Raw genomic sequence first — 27660 nt, forward strand, 5'->3', positions numbered from 1 at the left:
TTATCAGAATTATGAAGTCAAGAATGAGAGTGGCACAGCATGCAGAATGTGTGGCAGAGAAAAGAGGTGCATACAAAGTTTTGGTGGGAAAGACACCAGTAAGAGGATCTATATACAGACAGGAAGAAAACTTTAAATCAGACTTTAAAAAAATATGATGGGTGTGGATTGGCTTCATCTGGCTCTGGATAGGGATCAGCACCAGCATCTTGTGAACACAGTAATGACCTTTTGGGTTCCATAATTTATTGGGAATTCCTAGAGTAGATGAGTGACTGTTAGCTTATCAAGAAACATACAGCTACATGGAGTTGGTTATTATTACATAAAATACAGTTTGACAAAAATAATGTTAAACACCATTACACATATTTGAATCTTGCATTAAACATCAAGGGTTAATATGCCTTATTACATGAACTGCAGAAATATTTCTTCAGTTTTTCACTTAGCAAACAGAAATCAGGAATAGAGATAGCCACAGAATTCATAGGGATGTACAGGAAAATTCCCTGCCAACATTATATCACGTATGGACCTGGCAGTGCATGTTCTGCTCACTTGGCCAACCTCAAATGTGAATGAATATGTCACACAGTGCAGAGGGCTGTTAGCTGTACTTATCACAAGCATGTACAAGTATTCTAGTGAAGATTTCTGCTTCCTGGAATGTGAGGTGATGCAGTCTGGCACATATTATCAACATTTCGTTGGCAACTGCTGTCTCCATCTTCAGGGTAATGAGAAACTCAAGCATGTAAATAAGTGGTATGGGTACAGGGAGAGGAAGTTGGGACCAGGGCCCTAAGCAAGTCAACAGAAGGAGAGCCTTTTAAAGGGCCACTGTTCCCTTCCTGTGTTTCCTCTGACATCCTTCTACCTCCTGTTATTTACTCAGGCCATTATTTCGCCAAATGGCTCTGCCCTTGAAAAACCATCCCTGTAAGGGCCAATGTACTTTACACTGCCCTGGTTTTGCCTCTCCCTGTACCAGTACCACCATTTTCTTCACTCTGAGGATGGAAGCAGCAGGTTCCTCCAACATGTCAGTACCAATCTAGCAGTTCCCATTGCCTCATGCCCCAGGAGACAGCAATATTCTCGCACACATACATGCACGCCACTGTGATAACATCACGCCTCATACATATTCCAGTGCCTCGAAAGGCATGTCTTTCAGGGTATGTCATACCTTGAGTGGGAAATGGAATTAAACTCATGGTGATCATCATGATCACCAGAATGGTGATTCTGACTCCAAAAATAGCAACTAGTGACCTTATGATCATGATGATACTGTCTAATGAGGACACACCCTGGACAGACGTTTTACGCACCATTTATTCACAACACAGAGCCCGCAGTTCAGCAAATCAGTAAGTTACACTGAACATGTGTAATAACATCCCTCGGGTCTACAGAATCAGAGCCACAATTATCTTTGTTACAGGTGTTGCAGCCAATAGCATTTTCAATGAAAAGTGGCGAGAGGCATTCGACACTTATAAACACTTGGCGACAAAGTCGCTGGGAGTTATTTTCAAGGACATGATCAATAAAGTGCTTCAGAAGTTTCCACTTGAGGAGCTGTGCCCAAAGTAGGGTGACAACCACCAGTGTTTCTAGAAGAAGCAGACTTCAGCTTGAGGCAGCTCAGTCGTTTGCACCATGGCTAATACACTGAGTGCCATATTGAACTGCTGTACTATTTTCAAAATCTGCAGTTTACATGGAGTCACTATAAAAATAAACATTTCACGTTCATCTTGTGTGACAATATAAGTCTTATACCTACAAACGGTGATAATACGTCTCATAATACTCCCATAAATTTTCTTAATACAGATTTAGTTCCACACCTTGTCCAATCACTAAAACATATTAATCCATAATTATGCATTTTCTGGTCCTTAATGGAACTTGATGAAGGAGGCTGTTGGCTTCATAAGGACAGCGTTAGGTGTCATATTCACATGTTCAGGATATGATGGATATACAGAAGGAATTTCCTGAACACATGATAATTTTGAAAGGGCTGTGGATACTCAGATCCCTGGACGCAATGTCCCCTGACTTTTTGTTGTAGTGTTTCAGTAATGAACACTATACCAAAACAATCCAAACCTGAGAACAAACATTAGCAATGCCATTGGCACAATCACAGCTGAAGCTCTTGCATGTATCTCTCAAAATATGGTCAAGAGGATTAATGTTAATATTCAAAACAATGCACACATTTTGTGAACATTCATGCATTCATGGATAACTCTGTGTAATGGAGGCCCACAACACATACATAAATAACATTTTAAAATAAGGCTGCTTTTCTGAGAACATTGGAGGGCGTAGGAGAAGAGTACATATTGGCATGAAACCTTCCTGGTGTTTCCAAACGGAGTTCAATCTATCATCAGGGAAGACAGACCAAACTGAGGAACTGTAACGCCTTCAGCTGCTCACTGTCTGAAGATCTCCTGGAAGGGGAAGTTGTGGAAGTACTTGTCGAAGATGTCAGTGAAGGCAGTGCTCACTAAGTCGTCAATGAGAGGCCTCACGATGGGCAGGAAAGGCCTCCAGCCAACATTGATGAGAGAATCTAGAACATTCTCTGCAACCAGTACAACACATGTGACAAAGGCAACACTATTATACACACAACAGGGCAACACTGTGTGTAGCTGAACCTAGGGCTACCACCACCACTGTGACAGTCACAATGCAGTGAGGTTTCTTGAAACTACCGTAAGCTGACTCTGTAACAAACAAATCACTGGAGAGCTAATGGTTGATCTACTAACAAAAAAATTGTGCTCACTGCTGCATGTTTCATTAGCTATATTTGGCCCTGTCTGCTAGTACAATGCTATTCAAACTGTAACCCTCAAAAATTCCTCCCATCTTCAAACTGAGCTCCACTCTTCATGTCCATGCATGCCCGCCATCATGCCTTCCTTGATTTCATGTCTGTCAATTCATGGATTAAGGATACAAATGATGGTAATCATAAGTGATCAACAAAATTATTATTACTCTGCTATTATCATCTCAAAGTTTAACTCTCTGAGGCTTGAACAAGAGTGAGAAAAAGACAGACAGGCAGAGAAGTAAGTAAGTAGAGCAGAAGGGTAGGTGAAAGTGAAAAATCATGAGAGGTGAGAGACTCAGCACCACAAGGGAACAAAGAGTATCCTTTTTAAGATGGTTCCTCAGCTTCACCCCCTCATCCTTATGACAAGAATGTTCATTTAAATAGCATTATAAATTCTGTTCATACCTCACAGGAAACACATTACAGCTCCGTTACAAAGATCAACTGGTTAATATTGTTTAGGGAAATAATCGCTGTTTATTGTGAGAAACATACAGAACACATAAATACACTGTGTGGGCAAAGTGCAGAGTTTTTTAAATCTTAAAGTAGGTGATACATATAGTTACCATGACGCTACAACAACAGAAGAGAATGAGAAGTTATGAGAAGAATTTATGATGCTTCAGTTTATAAGGAATATGTTACTACAGTAATACATAACCCCAAAACTCCTCTTTGCCTCTATATTTGTACATAACCTCAAAGTTTCCCTTTACCCCTATATTTTTAACTGTTAAAAAATATCTGAATGCAATTTGCAGATATGTTTCTGACTTACTGCAATACAACATTTCACACGTCTACCTCCAGTCATTCATTAGTTATAGCTAACAATGAAGAGTGGTTACCATGATGTTCATTCACAATGGACAAAAATATTATTGTAGTAAAATCATGCGTGTTTTCATTCAAACGTGTACTGCCCCAGTATTTTTGGACCTGACTTAAACTGTCAGTAGAGCTCCTTGAAACTACAACCATATACACGTATTTTATCCATGTTGGTTGGAAATTGGAAACTATAACCATGTGGTGACATCTGGTGGCATTATCTTCATTCCAGGTTCCATTAAAATCCAACCAGCTTGTTCAAAGGTTATGACAACATGCAGATGTAGAGTCACACGCGCATTGTGATATTACGAGTCTATATTTCTGGACAAAATTTGAAATGCTGGCTGAATAAAGAGCAACATGATATAAATAAATATATTGGGAAGGAAACAGCACTTGAAACTAACAAACCGAAGCAAGGAGAAGAACAAAAAAGATTTGCAAAATAAAAGGTTCTGATAAACCTGTGATCCACATACCCAAGGCAGCCCGCCCTTTCAGAATGTTTGTAATGTGCAGTTTCATGTCTCCTATACCATCCTGCTGAATCTTCACTTTCACTGGCCCACTCTGAGACTCGTTAACACCTCTGATGTATGGGCGGCAAACAGCAGTTGTAGTCTGAGTGTAGTTATCTGACTCACCATCCCAGATGCACGGTTGCAACAGAAAAATGTATGATGGTAATGTCACAGATAACATGCTTGGGTAACCTAAGGTTCTACACAATTGTGTTTCACTATGACTAACTAATTCTATGGAGCAGAGTCTTTCTTAAGAAGCTAACAGTTGCTCAGCTACTTAAGAAATTCTCTCCCTTCTACAGAACCTGAAGGTTCATTACCACGTTCACAAGAGCATGCCACTACATTGTATCTGAAGACAGATTAATTAAGCCTACACCCTATCCCCATTCCTTTAAGATTCATTTTAATATTATACTTAGGCCGTGCCACAGCTCAAGCAGTTAGTCGCTGGCTTCCCATCATGGTGGCCTGGGTTCGATCCCAGGTCTGGTCAAGTGGGATTTGTGGTGGAAAAAGTGGAGCTGGGGCAGATTTTCTCCGAGTTCTTTGGTTTCCCCTGCCAATCTTCATTCCACAAATTGCTCCACAATCACCCTCACTTACCATCTTGGGCTGGTACAATAGGCCAGAAGCGGCCGCAGTACAAGTGACCCCAGTAGCAATTAAGGAAAAAAAAGTATTATACTTCCATCTTTGTCAAGTTCCAAGATTACTCTTCCTTTCAAGAGTACCTAACTAACTCCATGCAGCAGAAACCTCCTTACTAAGCTGACTGCCATTCATACACTTCAGAATTGTCCAGAGCTCCATGGAACCCAAAGGTCCATCGGCACAGTGAGAGCAGCCCCACCATTACACCCTATCTTGTGCCAGATGAACCCAGTCTACACCTTCACATTCTGTCTCTTTCAGATCTATTTCATCAGTTAAATCTATATACTATGCAAGCAGCTACACTGTATTTGCTTGCCAAGTTAAAATCCTTTCAGTTCAGTTTATGGGTTTAACCAAGACTTAAATTATTATTACAATGCAATCTCCCATCTACACTTAGGTCTTCAAGAAAGGTCCCTTCAGTACAGATTTTCCACTTCAATTCTGTAACCATTTCTGATACCTTCAATGCATGCTACATGCCCTGCCACAACTTAGCTGGAGCTTGTTTTATATGAGTTAGTGTCAAACACATATAACCACATTCATTGCAGCAAAATTGCAATATATTACAGGACTTGCCACTCAGAGACAAATGTCTTCCTACAAGTTCCAACTTCTGGGATGAAGCTGTATAGTGTAGTACATTGGGTTCCACCATTTCAGAGGAACATATACAAAATGGCGACAGCAAGTTCCTCCAATATGTTGGTACCTATCAACCAAACTGCAGATGATGGTAAACTTCACAGTCACTACAATGGCAGCCTCAAATACAACCAATCAGGACTATGTGTTTTGTGTGTAAACTTATGCTGTAAATATAATTTTATAAGCTGTAAAATTAAAACATTGTTACAGGAACAGAACAATTTTAGAGTGCATTTTATTTTGTTAAGTTGAAATATTTATTTACCCCACATTAATTACATGAGTGTAATTCCTGCTGTGTACAGATAAAGGGTTAAGTTATCCTTGAGCTTAATTACTTAAGCACCATGCTATGAAAATGTATGAAGAAGTGGAGGTATAGCTTCACTATTCTTGAACTTTGCACTAGATGGAAGTGATCAGTCAGCAACAAGGCCCTGCCACCTTACAGCCACAGAACCAGACCCCTGTACCCACTGTACAGGAGGCTGGGTGAACCCCAAGAGATATAAATTTAACATTTACAGTTTTACCTTCAAAAAGATGAGGCCCACAGAGGTTACCTGAGCTGTAACACTGCCCACCAGACAAAGCAATTGCCCTCCCTAGTCCATACACTTAGCCAGAGGCATGACTCACATAATGAGATATTGAACCTCCCCTTGTTGTTAAGCGGATAGTCGAACACATTTCCCACTATCTCGTAGTCTCCTTCCACATACTTGTCAGGGAAAAACTGGGAATATTTGATCATGTAATTCCTTGGATCACTTCTGCAACACAGTGGAGTTACACACTTACTTATCTGCTGACTCACTTGAAGCAATTTGATACTGGGGAGCTTAACTAACCTTTGCTGACACACTCTAATTCTGGTTAGAATCAGACAACACTAACCATCCTCCACGTGAAGACGTCCTCGTGTTTCTGCATTCATCTCAAATCTAATCTGCTATATGTTTATCAGAGTGAAGAGTCTTTCTAACAGAACTTGCAGAGGGCAATAAAATACATGTTTTAAGCCCACTACATTTTCTCTACTTAGCCCTACAGTTTCTGAGATAATTAAACAGAAATGAGTGAACCTGCCAGAATTGTTATACTATACACCTCAGGGTCTTGCTGGGGCACCATACCTGAACTTTGTAACATGTGACTTGGTCCAGCCTCTCTCATAAACATTCTTCAGTTTCAGCTGGTAGTTCATATTTGTGCCACCACGCTTCTGGCTCACCTCCTTGGCGAAGAATGGGTCAAAGGACCCTATGTTGTATTGCGGAAGACCTGAAACAGGGGTAATGCACTCATTAACCTGCACACATTAACACATAACTGTGCATATAAATTAATGTCCACTGTTCTGCTGTTATATAGTGAAAGGCACCTACACTACAGCCAGTATTCCAGCTTTTCACTTTGCCAACAAAGGACAAAAATATTCCGTTGTCAAGGGCATGCATATGTAGAGAAATTGTGATGAGTGGTACGCCTGTACATGGAGATATGGAACCGTCTGTTTCAACGGCTCCGCCCATTCATTGCATGGCATGTGTATTAATGTAAGGGGAGACTGCGAAATGCGCGGGAGAAGGAAATGGAGTGCGCACTGGTAATTTCAAAATGGTAGCTAATAATGATGTATGTCTGTCACTGTCTGTTTTGTATCTGAATGTCAAATCATTCAGCCATTTGACTGGTACATTCCAGATGGTCGACTTGAGACTGATGCAAATATCTCCGTTGCTAAGTGGCGAGCCAGGTAACGGCCACCATGATGAGTTATTACCATCTGAAGGAGAAGAGGGGCAGGTACATTTCACAGTTTGGTTTTAAAGCCAACTTTGACGAAAACATTTCCTCCAGTTACTGTTAATATAATTAACGTGTCCATATCTTTCCTAACTTCTAAAGTTATGGGCACAAGGTTCATTCAAGGTGAATGACTTTTATGGTCTCAGAGGGGATGGGTGGGGGCAAATACCACTATACCACTAACTGTCCGCAACCTAGACGAGCTGACCCAGCGTGCACTTTAACCCTTTCAAGTGAGGAAAGAGAGAGAAAGAAGGGAAAAAGGAGGGGACACTACATTTTGAGGGTGGGGGCAAATACCACTAACTGTCTGCAACCTAGACGAGCTGACCCAGCGTGCACTTTAACCCTTTCCAGTGAGGAAAGAGAGAGAAAGAAGGGAAAGAGGAGGGGACACTACATTTTGAGGGTGGGGGCAAATACCACTAACCGTCTGCAACCTAGATGAGCTGACCCAGTGTGCAGTTTAACCTTTTCCAGTGAGGAAAGAGAGAGAAAGAAGAGAAAGTGGAGGGGACACTACATTTTGAGGGTGGGGGCAAAGAGTCTTTGGGCTGTGAAGGCTCCCAGGCAGTGCCCACTCCTCCTGGAGGAAGTAGGACTGTGAGAGGGGAAAGCGGGAGGCAGCGGAAAGGCAAAGTGTCAGTATACGCACTTTGTCATGAACAGGAGACACCAACTGAGCACAGCCTTTACTGCGTATCAGTGGAATTAGTGTTGATGCTGCGTTAGAGTGAGATTTCGATTTCAATGCTGAAGTTGAGGGCTGCATAACTACACGCAAGCTGGGTAGAGCTGAGATGAGCCATGTTACGAAGGGCAGGTTTCCGCCAATTAGATCCTTGAGGTTCATGAATAAAGTTACCACCCCTCCCCCCCGAAACCTTGTTGTCATACTCCTTATGTAACACTGGCTTTTGTCAAGTGTACATATCACACGTGTAACATAATATTGAAAACGTAGTTTTGAAGCACGCAAAGTCAAAGTTATGTTACGACCGCCAGTCAGTCAGCCAGTCTATCTTGGTGTGAAGCCCCAGTTTGGGCCCAAGATCATATCTTTGTTGTCAAACAGTTGCGTTCTTTTTTCCATATGCAGAGCCCTTTCTGACGAGAGGACGGGTCTGTCGTTAATAACTGCTGCTGGTCTCGCCAGCGCAGTCACTCTCGGGTCCGAGTCCCACGGGACTCATGACCATTTTTTACTGTCTCAGATTCGGGATTTCCCCCACCTGGAGAGCTAGGTCCCCCTATTTATCTCCCCCGTAAAAGGTGGCCCAGTTGTACCCCAGGTACTGGGTTCCTTTTCCTTTCAGTCAAAAGTTAAGTTACGACTACTGTCAGTCGGCCAGCCTCGGGAGGTTTACACTGTTGTTGGTCTTCGCCAGCACAGTCATTCCTGGCTTCAGTCTCCTCGAGATCCATGACCAAGATTTCGATTCTCTTCTGGATATGTACGTGTTTCGAAATGGGGCCTCCTCTTAGACGAAGGAGGGGTCAATGTTTCTACGTTTGATACACCGCAGTTTCAGCACGAGTATATCCGCGCTGTCCAGGCCACTATGGACTCTCTGTCACTGCACTACACTAAGTGTCAGCACGAGTATATCCGCGCTGTCCAGGCCACTATGGACTCTGTGTCACTGCACTACACTAAGTTTCAGCACGAGTATATCCGCGCTGTCCAGGCCACTATGGACTCTGTGTCACTGCACTACACTAAGTAATGTTTATACTCGTATAGAGGTTTCCTGTCATTGCAGGCTTGTACAGAAAGTTATGTAACTGCTCTGAAACTGCAGCCAGTCGGCTGAACGGTCGCAGGCCCGACCGTCGCCAAGTTTAAGCCTCTTATAATTCCTATATCTGGCTTCTCCTTGTCCAATACCGCGTACATTTGGACTTATATGGTTTAGGATTATTTCTGTGTACTGCATGATTTAGTTTTGTAGTCATACACGTAAGGAATTTTTGAAGCCACGTGCAATTCGAGGAGTGGCGTGCAACTCTGAGGGTTCCGAAAAGCGCGGAGTACCCTGTTCTGCTGGCGCTGCAGTTTCACGAGGTGAGCGCCCGCCGCATGCTCCCAGGTGGGCAGACATGACATAACTCCGAAGCACGCAACAACCCCGAGTTCACCTAGAGATTCAGTCTGTACTACAAGCCGGAAGGTCGCGGGTTCAAGTCCCGATGAGGTCTTTGGATTTTTTCAATTGACCTAATCCTTCAGGCCCTGGGGTTTACTCAGCCTCTAACAGAAATGAGTACCAAGGATTAATTAAATAAATACTTTTCCTGGGGAGTAAAGCGCGGCCGGCGCGTAAGGCTGACAAGCTTACCGCGATCTTAGAGCCGATTGTCTAGATACTGTGGGACCCTCAACGTCTCACAACCCTGTGGGCCTTCACGGCCTGGTACAGGGATAGCTTTACTTTTTTACTTCACAGGAAACACAGTACGTCACCACTACAAAGACGAACCGGTTTAGCGAAACAGACGCTGCTTATTGTGAAGCCATAGAAAACACAGATGCACTGTGTGGGCAAAATAGAAAATTCTTTAATGTTAAACAAAGAAAGTGGTGCATATCGTTACCACTGTGCTTTAAAGGGTTAAACAACTCACCTGTGTTGAAGAACGTCTGCATAGTGTTGAGTCCATTCATAACGCAACTGTCAAAGCCGGGTTTTCCAACCTTGCAGGTCTTGAAAATGTCAACTGTTGAAAGAAACATGCATCAGCAACAAGAACAACAATGAAACAAGTGAGCATCGTGCCTTAATTACAAGCAGGGTTGGAAAGACGTAGCCCGTACAGGATGCACAGGCATTCTTTGCACCTCCGCATTCCGAATGCTGGTGGCTGCTACAGGTTTGATGAGCACATTAACAAGGTTAAGTAGACTAGCAGCGTTAGATGTGAGGTAGATCCCCTAAGCATTTAACTGCTGTGCGACTGTTGCCTGGAAACAGCGCCCTCTGTGGCGACGCAGACTTACGGGTCTGATTGGCCGTCACCTGGCCCCAGAAGAGTGCGACGGACGCGACCAGAGCCACTACCACAGGCGTCGTCCTCATGGCCACCGTACTGCCTTGTTCGCTGGGGGACAGTCTCGCCGAAACTGCCGCCGTTCGCAACTTTCACTTTCTTCCAGCAGTGGCGGGGCTCTGAGCCGGAAGCGAAGCCTAGAACTGGAAACGTTGACACGAAGAAATATGTCAACAAAACCGAATTACACATGAGCAGTCGTCACTGTGGTCACAGCAGCGGATGGGGGTAAGCCTTGGGCATCGTATCCTCTGGGCCCCCGAGGGATCCGCTCTGAAGAGGCCGTTTGCAGGGCCCTAACATGTCACAACTACCGTCCCTAACAGGGACGTGCCGGCACTGGGTAACCTGCCTTCTAACACGTGTTGTCAGCAGGTCGTCCGACCTCAGACTTATTTAAAGACGCTTTATTCGAGGTCGTCTTAACACGTCAGATAAGACAACACAAGATCGACACGGAATATCATGAAACGCGCCTGCGTGGAAAACTGTGCTGTGAACAGCCTTCGACTCCTGACAAGAGTATGCCATTCGTGTAAGTGTGAACGTGCACAGCTGGCCACCACTTGCGACAATGAACAGACCACTCTTCTCGTCTGGGAGGACGCCCCACAACGACATATCTGATTATTATTATTATTATTATTATTATTATTATTATTATTATTGTTGTTTTTCTCATGGGGTGAGTCCACTGGGTACTGCCGCCAGGAATCTTACTGGGGATAAAGGGTGGCCGGCGCGTAAGGCTGACAGCCTCAGCGCCATTTGTGTGCCGACTGTAGAAAATGTGGGAGCCTCGACGTCTCACAACACTATGGGCCTCCAAGGCCTGTTAGAAGAATGGCTTTAGCTTGTAACCATTTCGTAACCAGTGTTCCCTCGCTGTTACTTGAGACCCGTGTCCGTGACAACACACTGCTTGCAGCTACAACGGCACAGTCCTGAGATGTGTAAGCATCTGTAAGACGTGTTTGACAAATATCTCCAAGGTCGGCGTCGCTCTACCTGTACAAACAGCGGGCGGCCCCAGCCCCTAAGTTACTCTCCGATTTCGGGGCAGCCTGTGTCCATGCGTGGAGCAGTTTATTCCCCTACTAAAAATAGGCCACTGCCCTGCAACGGTTCCTCCCCAGTTGGGCTTTCCTACATGAACTGTGTGTTCGATTCTTGACAAGAAATGTACTAGTTAGCATTCGGCTGCAGTCCTCAGACACACCCCATCCTGTACAACACCGAGACTCGCGGACTGGCGACCGGTCCTAGCGTGACTCCGTCCCAACGGACGTTCTTACCGAGCCTAGCGGGTGGGTGGCTACAGCTCCTCGCTCGCGAAGCCTCTAAACAGCGACAAACGTTTCCTTCCACACCCTCTGCAATTCATTGCACCTACTCGCTAATCATTCTAGATCCACAGTGTGCGCTGCGTCATTAAACAGCCCACAAGCAAAGCCGTGAACAGAAGACTCACACTTGTTGCTCCATCGCTATGTATGTTACCAGTTGCCAACAGGAGCAGAAGATGACAGTAATGAATGGAAGCACTGCATAGTAAAATGCTGTGTTGTTACATCACGACTAACACAGTGTACATATTTCGGTGTTATATGAAGGTGACTGATTAGCGACACGTTCCGGCTGTCTTCATCACAAGTAACAGAGCGCCCACTGAGCTACAGAAAAGGTCCCCGAAGCCCCTCTGATCCTAGCCGGTTAGCCCATAGAAATACAGTCTACTGGCCGAGTGTGTTGCAGGGAGATGTTACGAGAAGGTCCCTGATACAGAACAGGTTCAGCTGGCACAGAAACAGCTGAATTTCCAGTCCGTAACACGAGAAAGTTGGTTACGTAAAAACAAACAAACTTTGTTTATTTGCGTCTCTGAAGACACGAAGCAGTCCTTCGCTTACATTCTGACACCGTTTTAGCGGAGTACAACACAACAGCGCAATAGTTCGCGTAACTGTCCTTAAGTTGCCATGACAACACGTACAGTACGTATGCGCATGCGCGGATGGATCAGATTCGTGGGGTCTGTAAACAAGCAAGCCGGTAGGCACTGCTCCTCTTCTCGGTTCGGTTTCATGCTTCCTACAGCGGACCTCACAGAAAACACTGTTAAAGCGATGTTCAAGAGGGCGAGGGGAGAAACCTCACTACTCTCTCTGTTCCGTATGAGTCACTTCTCATTCTTTGCAATGGTAGCTGACGCCGAGAAACTGTTCGAGAACCCACAGGAAGGAGAACGTCTGCCGTTGTAAGCCGCTACCAAGCAACGGCTAGTGAAGACTGAGAAGACGCTCTTTGGAGACTGTAACTCAGTGGATCTGTCGTAGTTATTTCGTTACATTCTGTAAGAGTGCAATAAATGCGATTACGAATCCAAACCCGTCTAGAGTCACTCTAAAATCACGTGACAGTATTACTACCAATTAATGGAAACACATACCTCAACATCATCACAACATGTTCCTGAATAATCATCACGGGAAGCACAAGACGACAACACGAACTTTTTTAATTTGCTACTATCTCAACAATGCAGACTAATATCAGTGAGAGGCCAAGAATAAAAAGACAACAATTCAAGCAAACAGAATTTTCACATTTTCCTTACTTATTGTAATTCTTTTAGTTAAATGAGAGCACATTTGGAGCCCCCAAGTCGGGAGCCTGACGCAAATGGCACTGCTGCGCCCTACCAGCCCACTATATGGGCTTACCTCCACGCATTCCTAACCTCGGCAGTGGTAAGTACTCAACCTCGCGCTCCGGCCGCTCTATCCCCGAGCACAAAGCCATAGATACCGATTGTACAGGAGACAGGGTGGGCCCCACATCCGGTCTCGACGTTTTGGAGAACATAAGAATGAATCGAACCCCGGTTACTCGGCCCTCCAGCCTCTGGCCTAACCGCTGCACCTACTGAGCCATCGCGGCTCCTTGCACCGGAAGTAGGAATTAAACGGTTTCCTAAATAGCCCCGCCAGAATTCGGGCATTTGTCGGGGGCGAGATTCGAAGCAAGACTCCCGAATTCAAACAGCACATAAAGTTCCGTAGATAGACGCCAACTTTTCGAAGGAACACGGTATCTCTATGTTCAGAGCAGAATTTGGTACTTATGCAGCAGACTACACGGCGTCACAACACAACACACCGTAGACATGAGCACGCCCACTTGGGACTCCCCGTGTGCGTGGGCCCCAGGCCACAAGAGTGCAGCAAGCGGGGGTGTTCATAGTTCTCTTTCCGACATGCCTACCAAAAACTTCGCCTGTACGTACTTTGTTCTCTGCTCGTCCATCAACCCATGTGCAGGCCTAAATTCAAGTTCCTATCTTCCTGTAATTGTCTCCGTTCTCGGAAGAGTGGGACTGACGCTCTCTCAAAAGCAAAACGTGTTGAGAGATCCCCACCAAGCAATTCCTTGATGACCAGTGAGATGAAATTTCGATCGATGCAGTTTTCGTGAAAAAATGACATTAAAACTGAATGTGATATGGCAACACTGTAGACTATGTGCTTCTCGTACTCATGCATCTGTCTGTACACATGTTAACTAGGGCCATGCGCAGTTCAATGTTCGTTAAGGTATCGCGTGGTGGAGTACCGTACGCTCCAATTTCTGAACACCCTGTATATCAACAGTTTAATTTACGACATTAGGGCAGCTTTCTATTCGTATTTCCTGGGAATAATGAGCCGTACGGGGATATTCATTACATTCAGTAATAAAAGTCTATATCACAGTAAAATTATCAAGCGTCACAGAGACCTCTAGGAAGCACTTTCACTGAGTTGTAAGTCCTGCTGTATTAAGCAAAACAACTGAAAGCGACGAAAAATGCCATGTACACTGAAATTGTAATGAAGGTTGTGACGTGTAATCATGTCATGGTGCGTTGCACAGCGACAAGCTCTGCAGTTACTACCTTGGCCTAGGAAAGCGTGACAAACTGATGTTTCGCAGGGACGTACTGCCTCTATCTTCAGGATCAGCGAGACCGATTGCAGAGGTGGGCTCCCTCAGACCCGCTATTACGCCGCACACCAGCAAAGCGTGGTCACACAGAAGTACTACGGCTGCTAAGGGCCACGCCAACTTGAGCCACTGCTCGATGTCACCGCAAAACCTGACGTCACATTACGTCATCCAGAGCGAAACGGACAGGAAAGTGTAATGCAGACAATACGAAAACGAAATGAAGCCGTGAAACGCGAGGGCCCGGGGAGGGGGGCTGCGGCGTGGAGGAACCTTCAGAAACTAAACAAAACGCCTCTTCCTTTGCTCAATTAAGCATCACAGACTGGAGGTACAGCTCCACGGAGTGTTGAAGAAAGTAGTCGCGGCTTAATTTGAAGTGCTGTTTTGGGTACTGCTTGGAAGGTCAGAGGAAAACCTCGTAACATCTCAACCAGAACAGGATACCTCTGGGCCGGAACTTGAATCCGTGACTTCTCTAACATAAAGCAGGAGTGCCAACCAACCACTCGGTAACTGTGTACAGTAAACACTCGGTAATCCGGTTGCAGTTAATCCGGATCGAAACATGAAAAATGAAAAAAAAAAAACTTTGTTCACAGTTGATACATACTCGTACTTTAAAAAGACACGTGGCATTTAGGCAGGCAGATGAGCCACTTGTCTGTTCAGACCTGCATCATTACGTTCAGAAACAAGTACAGCTTCTGAGTCTTCTATCGGTGGATACATGTATTGTCTTTTTGTAGTTTCTAATGAGGGCTCTACAGTTATGTTTTTATTATTATTTACTCTCATCCGCCCTGCTGACGTCATTACATTCTCCATTCATTTGTTCTAAGTTTTCTTTGCCTTTTGGGGCTGTCTTCTGCCTCAGTAATCCGGACTATCGCTTAATCCGGATGACTCCTCCGCCCCCCCCCCNGACTAACAAGGGTTAACTGTAGCACTGAATGGCAGGCCATGAAGGTGTACTGGCGCATGGAGGTAAATGTTGGGGGCAAATTTTGCCCCACTGTATAGGTTAGGTTACTGCAGGGATTTGAATGAATTCCGATATTGAGAGTTCAGACTAGAAGCTGTGCTGCGGTTTCAGCTGGCAGTGGATGACGGAGAAGCGTACTACATTACCGACACATGGATACTTTCCTGTGTGAGCTTCATGGGTCCTACCACGCAACTTCGTGTTGCCATAGCAACGAATCGCACTGCGTTAACACGTTTCTCGTTGTGACCCCATGAACACGCGAGCAGTGTTCTGTTTCAGGGTATCGCGTCTATTCTGTGAGTACTTATAATATTTTGATTTGGTTGTGTTGAGAGGACAAGGACGACGGTTTATGAATGAATATTGGTACGTGTTATTCGTATGAGATGGCGTTAAACGAAGGCCTCGACGTATCATTCGATAACACACATGTGACATGTAGCAGCTGTGAAAACAGGACAGAGTGCAACAGCCGTTGCTAGGGAACGGCTCTCTGGAAACGCTGCTTCCTGCCTTGCATGATTTAGTTATGTAGTCATATACGTACGGAATTTTGGAAGCCACGTGCAATTCGAGGACTGGCGTGCAACTCTGAAGGTTCCGAATAGCGCGGAATGCTCTGTTCTGCAGGCCCAGGCAAGTACCGCGCAGAAAAGGCACTATATCAATATGCACAAAGTCACACTGGACGGTGTTGTCAATTCATTTACTAATGTGACGAAACAGAAAGAATAAAGTTAAAAAAGTCTCAAAGCCTTGACGTCAGCAAGTGATGGTAGCCATTTTGTTTTAATGGCGGGACACAAATGTACCCATTTCGAGGCAAAATGTTTGTGCGGAAAATTAAAATTACAGATGCTTAAGGTACATATTCTGAAGGTCAGACCTGTGCATTCACGTGACGTAGTGTAAACCTACAGAATCTCAGATTTTTTCTCGTACTTAAGGCACAGTGGTAACTACATGTACCATCTACTCCAACATGGACAGAACTCAGAATTTTGTCCACACAGTGTGTTCATCTCGTGTGATTCTCATAACGAGCAATTATCCCCTACATAGCATTAATCGGTTGGTCTTTGTAATGAAGACGCAATGGGTTTTCTGTGAGGAAGGGAAAGAACTTTTAAAATTTTATTTAGAATTTCATATTTTAAATAGCTGACTATGCTGAAACACAGAATGCAGTGTAAGGAATATATTTAAAATGCCCAAGTCCACTCTTCTAACCTGAAGATGGAGGCAGCGGGTTCACTCGAAATGCTGATGGCTCTCTGCCAGAGTGCCATTACATCACACCACAGGGGATATTAATCTTAAGTTTACCACGTAACATGGCTGATGACATTAACGCCTAAGATTTTTTCAGATGGGGTGTCCTTCAGCTGTCTTGTGGTCACGACTTAAGGGAAACTGTTAAGGAGTCTGTCACGTCAGCGGCAGATCCAGTGAGAATCATGCAACTGGACCGAGCGCTGGTTCTCGTCTTGGTGACGGGCTTGCTGCACGGCGACGCGATCGCCCTGTATGCCTGTGAGTACATCCTGCTGAGCTAACGCACGTACCCACTAGCCGTGAAAACACACTAGACAAAATGGTGTGCAAACCAGACTAATTTATTTCATTGTTTTTAATAATTTAATGTTTTTTCTTAGTTCTCGCAGATGGTTTGTGTTGTGCTTGGCTTGTATACCCCACTGTGGGGGTGGTACAGGTGTCCGGAGATAGGGACTAGCTCTACTGTGTACATTTCACCTGAAGACAGAGGCATAATCCAGTCTCCGAAACGTGGTGTTTGTGCAGAAGCGGTACGAAGCTGTCCAGTACTTGTTAGCGCCCTTTTGTACACCAGCTAGCCTGCTGCCTTCTCGGCAGTGTCGTCAGGATTTTGTTCTCTCTGCGTTCCTCTGATGCACCCAACAGTTAGATCATGCCACCGAGGGTCATTCAAAACCTGTGTACCAATTAAAACATTTGCTTTCAGAACTATCATTAAAACCGTATAGATTGTTACATAATTATATTAACTAATGCTATGGGGTTTAGGATTCGAATCTCGTACTACTTAACATCAGTCTCTTGTTTCAGCCTACCTGTTCAATGTCACCAGCCGCCACTGCGTTTATTCCTTAGAGCAGTCTTTTGTTTAAGGAGACCTGTTCGATGTCACCAGCCGCCACTGCATGTATCGCTTACAGGAGTCTCTTGTTTAAGGAGACCTGTTCGATGTCACCAGCCGCCACTGCATGTATCGCTTACAGGAGTCTCTTGTTTCAGCTGACCTGTTCACGATATGCCACAGGAACGACTCACAGCTCGGTGAGTGCGTCAAGAGATCACTAGACGGCCTGCGCTCGACGCTCAGATCAGGTACACGAGTAGTCGCGTTGCATTGTGGGCACTGCGATATGGCTATTTTATGCAAGTATTTCGTAGAGTGAATAACAGACACTAAATATTTTCATTTGCAAAACTAAATAGGTAGCAAAAGTAAATTTGTCCTTGTGATCATCTAGTTACGCACTACACCAAGATGTGTGGGGGAGTGGAGGCGTAGATCCATGTACTCTTAACCTCGCCACTAAATGGAGGTCAGTGGCCAGCTTCACGCCCCGGCAGTTTTACCACCCAGGGAAAGAGCGTCATCATATGTAAAAGGGGGAAAGAATCCTAATCAGCCGGACAAAAGCAGTATATATATTGTGACATGTTGCGCAAAGCCGAGCCCCCCCACACCAGCAGTGACGCGGTGGGTGAGTCAGCGCTCCCCTCCCACCCCTCAGCGGTAACGTAACGCTCGCGTAATAGGCGAGTAATCACCCCGCATCCTGGCAGCTATGCGCGGTGACGTCACGAGCGGAGCCGAAGATAGCCGAGCCCCGTAACCGGGTAACTATGCAAGGCGAATCAACTTCCTACTGTGACGTGGCACTCGTTACGCAACCGGCAAGCACTGCAGCTATATAAGTGAGCTGCACAGCTGGTACCAGTCAGTTCTAATGTGGCTATCAGTCAGTTGTACTGTAACAGTCGCCGAGTCGAGTTGTACTGAGACAGTCAGCGAGTCCTGGAGCTACCGCCGAGTTAGCCAGCAACTAGTCAGTTGTATTGTGGCATTTTTCAGTGTACTAATTGTGATACTGCAGATAGCAGTAATCGTCAGATTGTAATTTGGGTGATTGTGAGAGCGGATGTGAAATAAAATTCGCTACATCGAATACGTCGAGAATTTATTTGTCGCGATATACGCCCGATACGTGACAATATATATTTCACGTGGTAAGTCTGACTGTTAGACGGGGTTTGAATTGGTAATCGGATTTATTGGACACACTCGTTACTACAAATAAGTACGACAGTCTGAGTGACACACTAGAAAGATGACTGTAACTACAGCATACATAAAGTCTTCTCAGTCTTCACTAGCCGTTGCTTGGTGGCGGCTTCCAACGGTGGGCGTTCCACTTCCTCTCGGTTACCGATCTGTCCTCAGCCTCAGCTTCTGTAACCCTTAACTGACTGTCCGCCTGCAGACTCTCTCTCTCGGCTCAATCGTAATGGCAAGTGGTCCTCGTTATATAACTTTGGCGCGGACCGTACAGAAAATTCCGCTTCGAACAGTTCCTCCATTTTGGCACGGAGACGTTGCTTAACGATGGCTCTGGTACTGTTGCGTGCTTACGAAGATGTTGCCTAGCAAAGGGTGTCTTTGTAGAACCGTTCCCTAGAAGCGGCTGTTTCTGCTGGCTTCAGTTCTTGCATTGAGAAAATATGCCATAATATATTTTTCTTTCTTCGGTGCTGGCCTGTAATTTGCTTTTAGCTACTGTCAAGCATTTCAACAGAGAATCTAACTGAACTACATTTGCCACAAGCCGGGATAGCTCAGTCAGTATAGTGACAAGTTTAGGGCTGAGCGACCAAGCAACAAGAGCGATTCCCCTCCGGTCTCCTATCCAATGTGTACAGGGGGAGGGGGTTCTTTCCCTTAAGGTAGAGCGGCCGGAGCGTGAAGATGAACAGACACCTACATCTAGCGTGGAAGTTGAGACTGCGTGGAGCTACATCTCCACTCCCCCATACATTTTCGTGGTGTGTTTCTTAATTAAGCATAGGAGCGAGCTTTTGTCATTGTCATTATCATCATCATCGTAGTTGTAGCAGTAAACATCTAAAGGCAAGAAGCACTTGGGCCGACAGGACAGGCAGGCACTGTCATCGCCGCTGTGTAGGTAGAGGTATCCCAACGAACCGATCCCCCACACAAGGAATTTAATTCTGACTTATAACAGGACAGAGGGTTTACGCCCTAAAGGCTGATGAGCGAGAAATATTTAAGATGCTTCACACAAACGCCCGGCCGTCGGATGAGGAGAGTTTTGTGGTTCATTTTTGGGCCCATCTTGACGGGGGAGGAGGGGCTTCAGTTCACAGACACACTTCGACTGGGGACGAGACAACAATCTCCATCATGCAAATCAGCATAAATTGCAGTAATGTAAGATAACGACATTTCGGAGTAAAACCTTGCCTCAGTCTTCAGGATAGAACAGTATGTGAAAAGTTCCCTGAAAATGGAGTCAGAAGATTCCTCACAAACACAACACTTCAGATCCTAGAGCACAGCAATAAAATAATTGTCGCCGTCGTTCAGTCCGGACATTCATATCAAACTCCTAAAGTTTACCCTTTTATGAGCCAGTTTAATCCAGCTGTCACATCAGCTTTATAAAACAAAATGTTAAAAATCCATCACACATCAGTACAACGACGAGTCTCTGGCAGGATATCTGCTGTCCTTGGCAACTCCTTCAGTCCCTGCAGACAACGGTGGAGTGATGTATCGGGCCAGGACCTCTTCCTTCTAAACCCCTACCAGCCCAACATCCGTCAGCACCCCACCTCTTGGCACTGCGCACTAGGGGTGCAGGAGACTGACACGGCTTTGACAACTTTCCAGGAATCCCTCAGCTGAAGATTCCTCCAATGGACCCGCTGCTGATCCCTGAGCTCAGCGTGGACCACGCATCTGGGCCTGTGACCATCGACTCCACATTCAGAAACTTGCACATACAAGGCATCACGAACTTCAGAGTCAGGAAAGTGAGGTAAGTGAAGTCAGGAAATCGCCCACGCACAGCCGCGGTCACTCCAGCGAAGTCCGTCAATTCTTTAAATGCGTTTTCATTTTCTCCACAACTTCTTGCTTGAAATACGTGCTTTTCGCTACGATAGATAAGCAACGAGTTCTGTGGCCCACGCAGCCTCGTGTATAATGGGTATCGGGGTCTCTCTCCGGGGGTAAAGCGGCCAGGACGTGATGGTGACCACTCACCTCCATCTCGTGCCTAAGTTAAGCAAGCTGAAGCTATACCTCCACTCCATGGTGTCACGCTTAAGTGATTAAGCACGGAGACAGCTGTACCCCTGCCTTGCCTGAATATTTAGGGAGTTAGGCTCGCAGGTCTCTGCATGAAGCGAGTCACAGCTGGTGCTTAAGCAGACTGCAGTGTGGCCTGCAGCTGGGCGGACAGACACGCGGTGCAACTTCGCTGTCAACAAGCCGAATTCATGCAGGAACCACAATGTCTTGTGGCGTACAGACAATACGAACCCTCCCCAATTTGTTGCGGCTGCCTGACGTGAAACAGAAAACTGCTACCGCTTATATAAGATTCAGGTTTCTATGGTGGTCACTGTTCAGAATAAAACGGGTCTTAAACTAAGAGGGTGGAAGGGTGTGGAGTGGACTTACCTGGTTCGGAATAGATGGCTCTTCTGAATACTGCATTGAACCATCGAGTTCTATAAAAGGCTGGGAATTTCTTGATTAACTCATCCATTACCTGCCTACCAACAAACAGCCTGCTCTTTGGAGCAACTTGTTCTCATAACAAAAAGGTAGTACTTAAATTAAAACAAAGCGCCACATAAAGTAGTAATTGTTGCAAGGTCTGTTACCGACTGTGCCCACAGTACCGACTTGGAGAACTACCGGATGCAATTCGACGTGGCCTTCCCGTACGTACAATCGCATGGAGACTGCGAGATCAACGGCAAGATACTGATGCTGCCAATTTCGGGCAGCGGCGACTGCTGGAATAACTACAGTAAGCACAGTAACCACAGGTGGCACAAACAGCTGTTGAAAGGGGTTATTAAAGTTATATGTGAACCTGCTGTTTTTGACACCATGTAAATTACTTCTTACACATAACTTACACAGGATCCGGGGTAGAGCAGTCTGTATAGCGACTGGCTGCGGGCTGGACGACTGAGTGGTCGGAGTTCGAGCTCCGGTACGGCTCTGGGGCCCATCCGACTTCCTATCCAATGAGTACCGGGGGTAAAGCGGCTGGGGCGTTATGCTGACCACTCACCTCCAGCTAGTGCCGAGGTCAACAAAATGTGGATTTATACATCCACTCCCCCATACGCCTTCAGGGAGTAGTTCTTAAATTCGCTGAGCACAGGGACACTTTACCTTACAGAATTTATATACGAGTAACTCCAGGCTTCTGCGGGCGCCGCCATGCTGTCATTGCTAACTAACAAAACTCACAGATTTGAAACCGAAGCAGGTTCAAGGCCCAAACCTCATCCCCGCAACTGCCTCTCCACACTGACGTGTTCAGTCGTATTTCTCAGTACCTCCAAGGAACTCACAACCCTATATCGTGATTTTCTGGGTGCACAGTCATCACATAGTGACGTCGATCCCTGCGTCATCATTAGAAAGTCGGCTTGAACCAAAATCGCCACAGCGGAGGTCTCGCTGGACACACTGGACCTCTCGGGGTACGTTCTGCGCATACACTAGATCGGTACCAAAGTGTCAGCAGAACCAGGTCCTTCGAAACGTCGGTACCCACTTACTGTAGCCCAGAAGACCACAATATTAATCTCAAGAACTTTCTGAAAGAAATGCACAGGGAACACTGCAACACCGAGGACACTATGCCCCTTCCAATTTAATATCTGCAGTTTATTTTGACGAAAACCATAACTTTGTGCTTACAGCTGGCATCACTGCTATCGGCTTGCTGATTGGTCACAAGGAGTCACGTGACGGTCAGGACTACATGAAAGTTGACGAATTCAAGTTCAGTATTGGCATGAATCATGCTGACATACATTTCAACAACCTGTTCAACGGGAACAAGGAACTGGGTAAGTGAACAGCTTGTTCACGTGGAGCAAACAACCGAGGGACTCATCAAATTCTTCAGCGGGAACAGTGAACTGGGCGAACAAACACATTCTTCAGCGGGAACAGTGAACTGGGCGAACAAACACATTCTTCAGCGGGAACAGCGAACTGGGCGAACAAACACATTCTTCAGCGGGAACAGTGAACTGGGCGAACAAACACATTCTTCAGCGGGAACAGTGAACTGGGCGAACAAACACATTCTTCAGTGGGAACAGTGAACTGTGCGAACAAACAAATTATTCAGCGGGAACAGTGAATTGGGCGAACAAACACATTCTTCAGAGGGAATAAAGAATTGGGCGAACAAACACATTCTTCAGCGGGAACAAATAACTGGGCGAACAAACAAATTATTGAGCGGGAACAGTAAACTTGGCGAAAGAATAAACACTGTACTGAGGCATAAGTGTGACTGAGTCCTTTGAGGTGCTTTGTGCTGGATTCTGAAAAGGGTGAACGGGAAAGAATGTGAAAGGAGGCTATGACATACTATTTAAGGTATAGCATTCGCCTCGCCAGAGTGAGCAGGACAGGCCCACAATCCCCGCTCACCCTGGCACTGTGCCTTGCAGGCGAGTCCATGAACGAGCTCTTCAGCCAGAACTGGGAGGCCGTGTTCCAGGAGCTGAAGCCGCTAGTGGACGAGACCATCAGCGCCATCCTCACGGACGTCGCGCGCAAAGTGTTCGAGCGCTTCCCGTTCGCCGAGCTGTTCCCCGTCAGCTGAGCAAGGTACCACTGTTATTCATCAGACAAAAATAAATAAATCAAAAATAAATATCTTGGGGCAACATCAGGAACGCTCAAAGTAATTACGTAATTTCCCGCAATGAAGGATCCAAGACAATGTAGACAGAATGTACGTATTCAAATACATTAACAAGTTACCACAGCTTCATGAACAAGTCGATGAGTGTCCCGACTCGCTGAGTGCTACATGATGATGATGACTGTCACATCAGTACCAGCGCGGCACTGGTTGCTGATTCAAGGGGCAGCGCCATCATATGTAACAGAAGTCATGGCAACATTAACTTTCCCTGCCTTTCTCCCGCATTCTTTTCCAGTTCCTCCAAAGCTTAAAGCTATCTCCCACGAATAACACGCAAAAACAACCAATCGTAAACCATTTTCTTTATAACGTATACTACATGTCACATATCCACAAAAGAAATACGATACACTATACAAAAGTCTTATCGCTCATTCGTGACTTCTTACATAACTTACGTTGATGCTACCGCAACCCGCAACGACGAATCTCATGATTCCCGAGACGTGACGCCAACGTTTCGAAGAAACTTAGTGATTCCATCTTTGGGAACGAAAAGTATGCAGCAAGCAACAAGCAGAGTTGTTTCTGGCTCGTTGCTTTGACTTACTCTTCGGTCCTGAGGACTGAGGCAATAAATTTCTCCGAAACGTCGGTTAACTTCTGCCAGGCTGCACAATGTCACATACAGGAACACAATCACCGCTGCGAGAACCTTCCGAACTGCTGTAGCGAAACTGTATGCAACTGTGGAAGCAGCTGAGCAGGCAGGTCCGGGGATGGCTCGACCTCGCGGATGTTCCAGGGACTCGTGTCGAAACAAGCCTGCACAACTGATCCAATGCTATGGAGGACTTGCAACAGAGTCCGGACAGTCGATCAGCTAATCAAGAATTTCGTATCTTTCTGCGCAGCCGAAGGGTTTGTTGCTGCGTTTACAGAATCCATAATAGGACAATATCCTGAGCCAGATTAATCCAAACTACAAGCTTAAGGGTCACTGGCTTAGTCATATCTCTGAACTAGTTACAATCAGGTCACTCTATTCCGGGATGTGACGCGGTACGATCTGGTAGATATCAACTTTTCGGAAGGCCTTTCTGCCTCCGTCTTCACGGCACAAGAATAATCGCAGCGGAGAAAGGGAGTTCTGGTTCGCTCTTAGACCCAGTCCCTATCCCCCATTCGGGGTACACCTGACCGTTTTTCCCGTTGTGGCTTACCATTCTACACTCATGCTGGAGGTAACAGGTTCTTCCGAAACGTTTACTGATCATGGTTCTACTGTAGAATGTGCCGAGGATCTGGCCGAGTCCACTCAGATAACGATTTACCTCAGGGCCACAGTTACAGTGAGTGATCCTCTCTCCCGCACGGCAGCTGCAACCACTACCCTTCCACTTCTTCGTATACTTCTCACGCGCTATCCAGAGGACCAGACTACACGGTGTCAAATCCCAGACGACAGTAGTGTGCATAGAGACCCGCTGTGAGAACCCCCGACCAAACAAACATATTTTCAGACAATGAAACTTCTGACAAGCAAACGACCGTCACACACCGAAATGAGACGTCACGTTCAGGCATCATGCGCAGAATTCCGCCGGGCAGTGCACAGCTCAGAGCCATCTGTCTCCAGCGGTGAAAGTCGGCCGGCCGGTGACATTTACGCAAGCGCCGCTTGGCGGATGCGTGCTGCCGGCTGGCCTTGCAGTTAACTATTATGTACCGCCGGCTTTCACGCTAAAACCTCGGCAATTTTCCCGAAGAGTGTATTCCCTACGATTTCACAACAAACAGCGACCATTTCCCCAAACATCTACCAGCTGGTGGTTGTTATGGAGACGTAGTGTTTCTTGTGAGGTACGAACTGACTATGTATATAATAATTATATGAGTTTTAGACTTGCGAGGAGCAACCCGTATGTATGCATGTAGGAGCATTCGAGTGCCTCCACCGGAAGCCCTGCGAGTCGTAGGAGGCGACGAAAAGGGAACCCAGTGCCTGCGGGTGTAACTGTGCCACCCAGTTCCTGGGGGATATAAATAAGGAGGCCTCGCCCTCCAGGATGAAGGAGTTTCGAATCTGAGGAAGTTAAATATGGTCATGAGTCCCGCTGGACTCGGGCACGAGAATGACTGCGCCGGCGAGGTCCAGCAGCAATTGCAAACGATAGACCTGTCCTCTCATCAGGGAGGGCGCCCCATATCAACAAACCCGCAACTCTCTGACAGTAATAAAAACGTGGTCTTGGGCTCCGGATGGGTGCTTGACACCATGACAGACTGGCCGACTGACCGTTGGTAGTGACATAACTCTGACCCTGAGTATTTCCACAGTCAAGTTTGTCCATGGCTCTCCTCGGGCCTGGAGCAAGTGTTGAGTTGGTACCAAACTGTTCGTTGCATTGCTTGCGTCACATGCAGCCCTTCCAACAACGATATCAAGATTCCGCCCATGAGCAGTAACGCCTCTGCTCATGGTAAAGTCAATTTCCTAATCTTCTCCACTTCCCAACGCTTTACCCTCTTTCAGATGTATATCTACAAAAAGAGTGGTCCCTGCTCCCCCCCCACTTTCTCTTATCTCTCAGTCCTCTCCCTTTAAAACGTAGCGTATCTCAATTCTTCCCCCCAAATTTCTCTTCTATCTCTCTGTTCCTCAAGTTTTATGCGTCAATCAGTGAATTAATTTTCATGATCATCCAAGCCATCGCGTTGGTACGTCTTCCACCACATTTCTGTCCATTTCGTGCCTGAAAGGGCTAATACTAGGCTAGGCGGGCTCAGGCCCGGAGCTGACGGGCGAGTTTCCTGTCACCATCCTTCGCGGCTTTTTCAGACGCTCCATCAACATATCGGAATTGATCCTCAGATCAGAGTACATGGCATTCTTTCCACACCTTTCCTGATTCGGTATCTCACTAATCGTTGCGATATTGCCCGGGATATGACCAGCGTCGTTAAGTGAACTACACACGTAAACAATTAGCCTCTTCCTGGTCCATGCGAAAAGTATGCAGAACTGCAGGCCGACTCGGTGTTTGCAGAAGACGAACAAACACGAATAAGGCCGTCCTAAACTAAATATTTACAGATATAATGAATGACGCGGCGCTCGCTTACAGCACACAGATCATCTTGCGACGCATGCGTAAAGGACACGCGCCTAGCAACCCTTCACAGAAGTGAGACTAGTAACCAAAGAGGCAAAACCGTGACAGAGGGGAGAAAGGTTCCCAGGCTCCGCCCGCTGAAAGTGCAGACGTTGTCATGGTTACAAGCACTGGCTTGTGATTTCTCAATTAATGGAGAAAGTCATAATTTGGAACAGGAATTTTGTGACGTTTATGCCATAGGGGTTTAATTTTAATAAATTCAAGTTGGAGGGCTGCGTGAGTAGCATTCAGTAACAACTTATAACTTGAAGGCGGAGGAAAACCGCGATAATCTGTGTCGAGACGGCCGGTCGCAGGACCTTCCGGATGCAGATACTGATTTCCAGCCAGTAGTCCGGCAACTGAGCACTACACAGGTCCCTGAGGTACTGTTGGTTTCTTGATAATTTGAAGCGTATGTCGGGCATAAAAGTACGTCCGCAGTAAAGTGTGTCATATATAACGATCCGATCCGTACCTCACAGGAAACACGTCACGTGGGCCGAATGCAGAGTTCCTGTATGTTAAAGCAGGCGGGGTCGTCCACACACACGACAAGAAGCTGTCAGTCACAAGAGAGTAACATACGTAATCACGGACCCGAACTCCCTGCTCTAGTTCAGAACCCAGAAACGCCTGTGAAGATCGCTGTCGCCGTGTAGTCTGGGTATATCTGCTTCAGTATTGTGGCCCAGAGAATTCATTCCATGCAAGTGGAGTTCAGTGGAGTTGTAATGCGTCGCATCCTATCAGGGGGCAGAGGTCCATGCCGCGGCACTTGCTACACTTTTGCACGCACACAGTTCAGCGAACTTGGCTCAAGAACGCCACAAGTCGGAGCTGCACGCAAGCGCACTTGTTCTCTTACTGACGCCTGCCTTCATCGCCTTGCATCTTAATATTATCCTCCCATCTACGTCTAGATCTTCCAAGTGGTCTCTTCATTGTCACCGTGTATGAGTTCCCGATATCTGTCATGCGCGCTACATGCACCACCGATCTCATCTTTCTCGATTCTGGCATCCTATAGATTCATATGATAAGGCCCTTCACTGCGCAGTTCTCTCACGTCACCCTTCCTCTCCCTTGAAACGTAAATGTAACAGGCCGTCGAGGCTCCCACACTGTCTAGAGTCTAGACGATCGG

The 27660-nt window shown here is 46.1% G+C and overlaps 2 protein-coding genes across 3 annotated transcripts in view; one reads left to right on the forward strand and one right to left on the reverse strand.

Moving 5' to 3' along the window:
* LOC111865452 overlaps positions 1–23434 on the forward strand; it is a 28871-nt gene extending 5437 nt beyond the window's left edge. Inside the window, exons 6-13 of the mRNA XM_033751830.1 lie at positions 1451–1599; positions 7246–7347; positions 16756–16903; positions 17648–17740; positions 20331–20478; positions 21347–21480; positions 22391–22540; positions 23156–23434. Of these exons, the coding sequence (XP_033607721.1) occupies positions 1451–1599; positions 7246–7347; positions 16756–16903; positions 17648–17740; positions 20331–20478; positions 21347–21480; positions 22391–22540; positions 23156–23310 (1079 nt within the window). The 3' untranslated portion in view covers positions 23311–23434. The remainder of the gene's footprint in view (positions 1–1450; positions 1600–7245; positions 7348–16755; positions 16904–17647; positions 17741–20330; positions 20479–21346; positions 21481–22390; positions 22541–23155) is intronic.
* LOC111865476 lies at positions 1599–14469 on the reverse strand. Of its 2 annotated transcripts, none has more exons than XM_023853560.2 (6): positions 14333–14469; positions 9976–10068; positions 6675–6822; positions 6178–6311; positions 4186–4341; positions 1599–2608 (listed from the first exon to the last, which is right to left on the reverse strand). In XM_023853560.2, the coding sequence occupies exons 2-6, from the start codon at positions 10013–10015 to the stop codon at positions 2457–2459; spliced, it is 630 nt and encodes a 209-aa protein (XP_023709328.1). In that variant the 5' UTR covers positions 10016–10068; positions 14333–14469; the 3' UTR covers positions 1599–2456. The 2 variants fall into 2 exon arrangements, with proteins under 2 accessions (XP_023709328.1, XP_023709327.1); XM_023853559.2 differs by lacking the exon at positions 14333–14469 and adding an exon at positions 10349–10714.
* Positions 23435–27660: the final 4226 nt, after the last annotated feature.

Source organism: Cryptotermes secundus, unplaced genomic scaffold (assembly GCF_002891405.2).
Source record: "Cryptotermes secundus unplaced genomic scaffold, Csec_1.0 scaffold454, whole genome shotgun sequence".
Taxonomy (NCBI): domain Eukaryota; kingdom Metazoa; phylum Arthropoda; class Insecta; order Blattodea; family Kalotermitidae; genus Cryptotermes; species Cryptotermes secundus.